Source organism: Berghia stephanieae, chromosome 13 (genome assembly GCF_034508935.2).
Source record: "Berghia stephanieae isolate SIO BIC M18660-M18661 chromosome 13, UCSD_Bste_1.3, whole genome shotgun sequence".
In the NCBI taxonomy this organism is placed as follows: Eukaryota; Metazoa; Mollusca; class Gastropoda; order Nudibranchia; family Aeolidiidae; genus Berghia; species Berghia stephanieae.
This window is the reverse complement of record NC_088372.1, coordinates 16,164,392-16,174,391: the sequence shown is the minus strand read 5'-3', so window position 1 is coordinate 16,174,391 and position 10,000 is coordinate 16,164,392. Positions and strand designations below refer to the sequence as shown.

General features: G+C 36.1%; 1 protein-coding gene across 1 annotated transcript in view; it reads left to right on the top strand.

Moving 5' to 3' along the window:
- The first annotated feature begins 185 nt into the window (after nt 1–185).
- Nucleotides 186–10,000, top strand: part of LOC144959307 (glycoprotein 3-alpha-L-fucosyltransferase A-like) — a 31,954-nt gene continuing 22,139 nt past the window's right edge. The window contains exon 1 of the mRNA XM_078891851.1: nt 186–325. Coding sequence (XP_078747977.1) covers nt 323–325 — 3 coding nt within the window. The 5' untranslated portion in view covers nt 186–322. The remainder of the gene's footprint in view (nt 326–10,000) is intronic.

Sequence of the window (10,000 nt, the reverse complement as noted above, 5' to 3'; positions counted from 1 at the left end):
TAAGTTAAAACCTTTGAATTCAAACATATCTAGAAGATAAAAATAAACCCATTATAATGTTTAGTTATTGGTCAATTTCTAGGATACGACTTTTTGTCGAAGACTTCTAAATATCATTATTCCTGCTGACCTGGTCCAGTGCGTTCTTCTATTGAATGTGTAGTAGCATAAACGGCGACCGGGAAGCAAATCCTTGCTTATTATTAGGTAGTCTATATTATTTGACCCCTTTCTCTGGTTGGATGATTCGCTGTGCTACACATTGTCTACCATGTGTTGTTTTATAGAATTTGATTCTGAACGATTTTAAGGAATATTAAACATGGTGAGTTGGTTTAGAAAGAGATGTACCATATTATTTGATAAACAAAAGTGACTAAATAGCAGCTTTAACTCTCTCCTTGCCAGCCATTTTAAGAATTTCCCCCGAAAATTCGCACCCACCCGACATAAAAATAGGCTTTTCTTACTCAAACAAAAAAGTAACAAGTGCATTCTATACAGAATGTTGTTCAGCAAAATGAGCTCTAAAACACAGTGTTTAGTATTTATAGCTGTATCAACGCATTTCTTTACATTTTGGGATGTACAAGAGAAATCAGAATGAGAAAATTGTCGGTTGTATCGTAACATATGTAACGATTTTCCTATGGTTGGTAAGGAGAGGGTTAAAAAAAAAAGAGCAAAATACAAAATTCGGAAAGTTTCTGGATCAAAACCCTTCTTCAGTCAACAATAAAACAGTGAAAACTTAAACTTAACTTACTAAATAAAAGGCAGAGACATTTCATGCACGTATTTTCTGTAAGTAATACGATTTTGGAATGCATACTAAAGAAACGTTCGATTGGTTACTAAAGATGGTTTTTAAATAGCACCTTACCCCTTATAGATAGTATGCGCTTGGCTAATAAGCTCATAACGTGACATCGGGAAGTATATCGGACCAACATACAAAACTGTGTGTATCCATGAACGTTTATAGTCGGGTTAATACAGTTCAGTGAGCATTACTCATAAACGCGGATGGCAAAAAAACAATAACAAAGACCTGAATGACGTCATCTTCGAACTATCTATATCAACAAACTCAAAGCGCTTAAAGTAGCAACTTTCACTCAAACATACAATCACTCAAACATGCAATATGAAACAAAGCAAAATAATTCTACAGTGCCTCATATAAAAAAGAAACGTCTTAAACTGCAACATTACTGTCTCTGATATATCTTGGAAGGGAGTTCCAGATAAGGGGTGCCGAATATTCAAACTTCAAACGCATGCGGACTTCTTTTGTTTACATTCCAAGATCTTATTTATCTGACTATGTCGTGTATTATCTGGTTTTAAGATAGTGTATTTATGTTTTCACTGGGTTTTTTTTTGTTGTTGTTGTTGGCTGAAGGCTATGTGGTCTTGTGGTATGACACTCGCTTTCGGATCGGAAGGTCCTGGGTTCGAGCCTCGCGCTCGGCGCATAGTTGAGTCCTTGGAAAAGGCTCTTTACTCACATTCTCTCACCGTACTCAGGTGTAAAACGAGTACCTGGCCGTTAACAGTGTTGTCTTTGTCCGAAAAATTGTAATATCGCCTCACAGGCGTCATGTCCCGTCCTACATGTTAAATGTTGCTGTTGACCAGGGACAGCCTTGTAAAGCGCTTTGAGTACATTTAGTGGATATTGCTCTATATAAAGCTCAATTCTTATTATTAAGAAGGGTTCTGAGCCCGAAACTGTCCGTGTTTGTTTTTTAAATATTGTTTTGTTGTTGTTTTTTTAAAATAAGAAACTTATATTCGTTTTTGTTCTTTACTTTTTACAGCCCACAGCTTCTAACAGCTTCGTATCACTTTGTCTAATATTTGACTACAGGTCTCAAACCAAATATAACTTACTTAGTTACTATCCAGCGGCGTCCTCAATGACGTAGGCTGCCCGCACTCTGCGATAACAAAAAGTCTGCCCATTCCATTCGTCTGTTGACGGTATCATATAACTCTCTTTCATTCATTTCTGTCTATTCTAGGATGTGTTCGATTTATATATATATATATATATATATATATATATATATATATATATATATATATATATATATATATATATATATATATAAATATAACTAGGCCTCAATTCTCTTTACGAGAATATAAAAAAACATCAGCAGGTGCAATATAAAAATATCTCAATTACTTTGGTTTATCTACCCCTACCTGTTAATCTTAATACTAGTTTGATATTGTTGGCCACATTTCAATTAAATCGTTATCAAGCTCTGATAGTATCTATTCAGTTAAATGCTTAACAGTTTCACAACACTCTTTCAAATCACCCCAATTTTCATTTAGATCAGAAAACTAATAATTATATTTAAGTAGGCACTCCTTGGATTCCAGCACCCGTTTTTGTCCGAAGTTTCATCTCATTCTACCATTTTATTATTGTGTTTATATTTGATATACTTCAGATGGTTATTAAATGGCCACTTTTTCATGCATTTTTGCTGATAAATTTAGGTTTTTTATTTGCATGTGAGCATATTTTATTTCATGAGAGAGCTTGCCATGATATCAAGGAATGGAATCAATAAAACCGTAAAGATAGTTGACAATATTTATCGATGGGTTTATTAATATAATTTAAAATTTGAACACCTGGAAAGAAAAGTCGATATTATTCACAAGAGAAAGTGATCCGTATTTTGTTTTCACACTGAATACAAACCAGCTGGCTGTACTTTGGGCAGATCAACTCACTCAATCCTAGAGATTTTTGCTACTTTTCAAAGTTGGAAAAAATGTATTAAAATGAGCATGTACATTGATAGTTTTATTCCATTATCATTAACATGTAAACGTTAAGACAATTAGCTTTGATACTACGCCTATAATTTGTCTCAGAAAGATGTAATAAATAGGCATAGGGTAAAAGTAACCCCGGGTATACTACATATATAGTCGGTGTTAGGGTTGAGTGAGTTAATACTCCACAGTTTTGGCAAGACTTCCTTACTTTGTTGTCTTTCTTTATTAGGCAATGTGAATATCTTCCTTATAATATTCCTTTGCCGTTACCAGTTGTCTGAGCTGTGTCTCCAGACTTCATTTTCCATTCCAAGGTCATTGTATAGATTGACATCCAAATTCTGACCTGCGATTTGTCAATTCTCATTCTACCCATCACGTGTTCAATGACTACCTCTCTGGCCAATGACCCATTGACAATAGCTCTGTCAGTAAACGTGTTTCTGTCATCATTAAAAACAACTTTGTTCTGCAATGGACATCATCTATATTCCCTTTCCATGTGCTCGAGGTCATTGGTCACATTGCAAAGTGTGCTCAAAATGACCCACGAAGTGAAAAGTATTCACAGCTTTTAAAAAATCTAACATCACGAGTGGTCTTTTTGTTCAGCTTGACACACGGGTGTAAATTTACAATTTTCATAAGCAAAGCAGTGTGTTTACATTTGTTAAGAAATATCCAATCGTTGGACCTCAACAAATGATGTAATTGATGACTCAGTTGGACGAAAACATGAATATAGATCGTTCCCATTGCTGAATCATTTTTACTTCAGGAAGTGAGTGGAGCAGGCACTTATGTTGATAACAACAAGATATTAAGTGAGTAGGAAAAGAATACAAATTTCGCGGCGTTGATGGGGGTTTGAACCGCGACCACATTGGTACGACAACTCCACTTGGCCGGGGAGAGCGTGACTCTACCGTATGAGCTATCCACGATCCCAAAAAGATCGTTTCTAACCCTAGTCATTATTAGAGCCCTCTTTTCCCCGACTACTTGAGATCGCGGGTCCAACACACACAACGTCCCGAAGTTAGTTGACCAGCAATCAAGCTTAATAGCCAATATTTTAATATTGCTGGCCAACTAACTTCGCGGAGGTTTTGGACGGAGATATATGATTCAATAACATCGTTTCAGTTGATTATACGACTTTTTTGTTGTTGGTTTCTCTGGTGAAAGAATGCTTTTCAAAAGTTCGTATGTGTTGGATCCAACAATACTGAGAAAGGCAGCCGTCTTCTTTGTTTTCGATGAAACATCATTGTCACTGGCGTCGCTCTACAGAGCGAAGTTGCTTCGTGACGCCCTCTATTTTCCCAAGAATTTGACATCCCGCGAATTAAACCCTTTAAACGTTTTTTAATAATAAAAAAAAATATTTTTTTAACTTATTGCTTTTCGTCAACGGCCTTGTTTTATCTCTCAATGATATGTGCTTTCCCCGGTCGTTTGGTCCAACCGTCACTATGCTCGCAACACACATCTCTCTCTCTCTCGGGCCACCATCGTCTTGTGGCTAATACAATGTAAGCGAGAGATGAGCACAAAAGCTATATGTGCCGCCCTGGTTTTCACAATGGAATAGAGAAAGACAGTCATAACAAGGAGTAAGTTTTTTTCGACTTGGACCTTGAACTGTCTTTCATTTAATAAAATAATTTGGTCAGGGCGACACACCGGAGATGGAACACACTCAGAGTCTGGTTAGGATAGAATTGGTAACTAAATAGGTTAATAGTTAATATCATGCTGTTCACTGCAATTAAACACTAAAACGAAGATCAAATTAATAAATATAGGCTTAACAAATTACTTATTGCTTAGCTAAATACGGAAATCTAATATTAAAAGTAGACTATTTTACTCCCCGACCAGAGCCCTATGACAATAAACACAAGAAACCCCGAGTTCAGAGGTCAAAGTCATCACGATGACATACGATGGAGTAACCTAATTTACTATGAACTTGTATTGTATTTGAGTGTATGTAGTTGGGAGATTTGATCACTTGATCCCGTTTGAAGGTTATCATTAATTCAACTCTTTTACAAGTTCAATGTTATTGATACCCCATGGTCGTTATTAGATAGAACTTGACGAAATTGTCAAAATTTCAAATGACCATATCTTCCTTAAAAATTGAGATACATGTATGATATTGGTATCAAAATGCTCAGAATTGCAAACTCTTTTAAGCAAAAGTGACTAAATTGAGCATTGTTGGGTTGGAAAAATCAGTTTTCTGTACCTAATAGAAGCAGTTAATGATTTGAGTGGATTTACCGATAACTAGTGATAGACAATGAATTGTACTTTTCCCGAGAACATTCGATGGCTGGACTGGCTTGACAAATAGGACGTAAATTACTGTGAGTGCATCTCTTAAAACTTTATCGACACACACATACACACACACAAATTCAAACACACACACACACACACACACACACACACAAACACATCTTTTAAGAGCTTTTAAATCTGTATTGGAAGTAATTAATTACGCAATGATTCTCTTGGAATATATGTAGCATTGGTTAGCCATGTTGTGTTTATTTTGAAAAGGGGGGTGGGGGGGTGTGATTGATGAATTTCACACATACACAGAAACGAACGTACGCAATCAATAGCTCAGTTACTTGTATTTTATCAATACAGCTACCCCATAATTGCTCGGTGATGGTGGTGGAGTGGGAGGGGGGGGAGGGGGGGGGAGGGGTCTGAGTTGAGTTTTCTTATTTGTGCCGGACTGAACTGATCATCAGCAACCGCCCCTGATCATTGGCCAGGAAATACTGTTCCAGTCTTTAACAGTAATATTCTAAATCACCAGTCAGAATTTGGGGGATGCGATAGATCAGTTGAAAGAGCACAGAGACCGGGTGCAGTCCAGATTTTTTTCTGATCTCCCTGTCTACCCAGCAGGGAATGGGTAGCTGGGTCTGTTAGATCTGGCGAAAAGTGCTTTGCGATAGACGGGCGTCCTATCCAAAGGTAGATATAGAAAATAGAAAAAAGGGAATGGAGAGGAAAAATGAAAGAAATCAAAACAAACTCTTCCCATACTTTTGGTCCAGGATGCCAAAGACACAAATTATTAACAATCCCTTTTCCTTTCACTCCCTGACATTGACCTGACCCGCTCCATCAACCTTCGCACACACACACACACACACACACACACATACACACACACACACACACACACACACACGCACACATACACATGCTTAATGTTTATGTTTTGAGGCAACACGCCGTTTCCGCTTTCACTTTCACCTACCGGTTCTACTGCCATCTAATGCAGGCATGGTTCCCATCGTGTGACGGTCCCAACCATTCCTCGAGAATGTCCAATGTCGAAAAAGAACCGGTTCTTACGGTTCTCATTTCCCAGGAACCGTAGAACCGCGGTCCTTCACCCTCTCCTTACCACCTGTTGGAAAATCGTCACATTTGTTACGATGCAACTGTCATTTTTCTCATCCAGATTTAATTTCTTTTTGTTATAGCTACAAAAAAACTTGACATTCTGTAATGGAGCTCATATTGCCAAGCATTATTATGTATAGAATGTACTTGTTGCTATTCTGTTTAAGTAAGAAATGCCTGTTTTTGTATTAGGTGGGTGTAGAGTTTTGGGGAAAATTCTGAAAATGCCTTGTAAGGAGAGGGTTAAGCATGCTTGGAACCGCTCGGTACAACACTGAACGGCAATACCCATATTATATTATCAACAGGGGCAGTGATGGAAGACCTCTAATCTATTTTGTTTTTGTTTTGTACATATAGATAGTATGCAGATGACGTCACTCAGGCCTTTTTTATTGTTTTTGCCATCCACGTTTGTGAGTTGTTCTCACTAAACTGTATTAACCAGACTATAAAAGTTCATGGTTACACAGAGTTTGTGTGTTGGTCCGTTATACTTCCGGATGGCAATGTTGTGAACTCCTTGGTCAAGCGCATTCTATCTATTTGTTTCGTTCAATTTATTTATATAAAATCTCAAAACCAATTTTCCTCTTAGCGTGAGTCATTAAGAGCTCTCCTGTTTCTTTTTTAGTGGGAACAAAATTTAACGGAGTACATCTGTACTAACTTAAACATAAAGTATTAAACACTAGGTATTTTGAATGTGAAGAGCTTAAAGTGATATTTCGAAGACATTTCCTCTTATAAAAACGGATTTATTGCCAGGATGCACTAATTACAACGAAACGTGGATTACCATTTAACAAAAAATTGACTTCAGTTGATTAAGTTATAAACAATAACATGTTGACTTGAATAAATGGATTAAATTCGAAACATCAAAACTGAACACTGAATGATAAAAACTTCATCTTGGATTTTAAAGTGATCCTTATGACATTATTATGATATATTTTAAAATATTTTTTCATTACTAATTGAATTATAATCCTTCATATTATATATATATATATATATATATATATATATATATATATATATATTATATATATATATATATATATATATATATATATATATATATATATATATATATATATATATATATATGGATATGATGAGATTTGTATAATGTATTCTTTGCATCACATATAGTGCTTAGGCCACTGGGACCCCCTCCCCCTTCCACCCCCCCCCCCTCTCCCCGCCACAATAATAACTAGATTTTTCAAAAAGCAAAACATATTTGCTATACAAATTCACATGTTAGCGTAATAATAAATGTCAATTTAGAGAGTTATGGCTATTTAAAAATGATATGTGTCCCCTCACAAAAAAGGGACAACATTTCTTTCAATGGCTCTATAGCCTACAATGCTAATATATATGCAATATAATATAATATATGTAAATTGGGTATCAAACTGAAGGAAATTGAAAATGATATCAAAAAGTGTGCATCATACGCATTCAAAATTTGTTAGTATCATATTATAGATTCACAAAGAGTTGAAACAATTTGTCAGTAATCTCATGAAGTGTCGTATCTGCCCTTTTGGGATTTTTGAATATTTTACACAAAAAAGTTTTTAAATGCCCAAAAACAGCATATTCAGTAAAAGAATTGCACAGAAACAATCTATTGTCCAAGCTTTAACAACAACAACAACAACAACCTAATTATTTCTACGCCACAGCAAAAACTTGAAGTGTTCGTAACTCTTAAATCCCTCTCCACTTTGTGATAAATAATAAGAAATTGCATGTAAGCTTCAATTTTATTACAAGAATAGATCAAATGAACGTTTCGGGTTTCTCCTTTATAAAAAAACAGGATGAATGAAACACTACAAATGAATGAGATGCGGTAGTGGCGTTGTTACGATGGATAAACAAAACATTGGTTGGCAGGAAATAGTATGCTCCATTGTAAGGAAGCACAAATTAAAATAGAATAATAGATATTTCGAGGTGACCCATGAATAAATTGGCGTACGTAAGTTAAGTTAAGTTTTTCTCCCAATACGATGGCCACAAACCAGCTTTTTATAAAAGATAGATCGACGATTGCATCGGCGTTACCAGCACGACTAAAATGCAACTCAATACATTCATCACAGCCCTCAACAACTTCCATCCAGCTATAAAATACACTCATCAGATATCCACCACTCACGTAGCCTTCCTGGATATCGCAGTTTCCCTCACCCAAAGTGGACTCAAGACGTCTATCCACTACAAGGAAACGGACAGTCACAGCTACTTTCTCTACCCGTCCTCACATCCCACCAAATGCAAGGATTCAACTCCATTTTCACAGCTACTCAGACTAAGACGAATCTGCTAGGATGATGAGGACTTCAAGGTAGAGAAGGATAAAATGCTCGACTTTTTCCGTAACCGCCATTATCCTGAATTCATATTAAAACAAGCTGTTGACAAAATTCACAACATCTCTAGGGAGGCTGCGATGAAACAAATTGACAACAGTAACAGCAAAACAGACAGACCAATCCTAGTCATCACTAATCATCCACACAACAAGGAAGTCATCAAAATGTAAAAAACTAACTACCGTCAAATTCTTCAGGAGCATGTAGAAACGAGGGATAATAGAGAATATAATGCATTATTCTTGGTTAGAACAGGAGACTTTGGCAGTCACTTTTCTATTTTGAGTAACTGCGGACGTTGAGTTACTATGACTTTGACTTTTTACTTTAGCCTTTTCCTGTTTGTACAATGCTGCAAATTCTAACCGCCTATTAATAAAACATTATTATGCGGACTTAGATATATTCCACGTATAATATTGATAATGCTCACCTAGACAAAACATCTGACCATAAGGGTTGATTTTTGCGGTTTTGCAATTTATGAACTGTTTGACTTATGACCATGCTATATTTTATTTGGATTTGGAATTCACTATCAACAAATAAAGTTGTAAGAAGTGAAACATGGAATCCCGACTTTTTATTTGAATATCATCATCGGCCTTTAAACTCTTTCATCACTATCAATGTCAACAACACAACGCAAAAGAATATCAATACCATTTATCAAAAAAGCCACTGTACGATCATAAGCCAGTAATGTATATATTATGTCCAACTATGCAATATGATAATTATGGCCTAAACATGTCAGACTTTCTACCATATTTAGGAAAGTACGGAGAGAGGATAAAAGGGTCAAGGCAAGAAATTTCCGATTATCTGAAGTCAGGTAGAACGTAACCTGCGACACATTTTTACAGACACTGAACTCGCAGAGTGGCTATCAAAGGGAGGAATGGCATTAGGAAGTATAAGAGCTTCTTACCTCCATCTTTTCAAAATGGAAATGACCTTAAGAAATACATTAGTAATTTTCCTTTCTCTGAAAAAGGAAGCTTTGTCGCCCACAAGTTAAAAGTAAAAAAGCCATTTTTGTTGTACTTAGTACAATGCACGATACTTCAGGCGTGAATGAAACAGAACAAAAGATAAAGGCTGAAATGATTAGCTATTACAAGACAACAAGTGGAATAGACACGTTTGATTATATGTACCACAGCTACAGCTGTAAACGGAATACTATAAGATGGCTTTAGTCTTCTTTTATAACACGATGGATGACTCAGCAATTGCAGCACAAAGTTGTCTTCAATGATGACAGAAACACGTTCACTTATAGAGATATTGTCAATGGGTCATTGGTCAGAGAGGTAGGCATTGAACACATGATGGGTAGAATGAGAATTGACAAA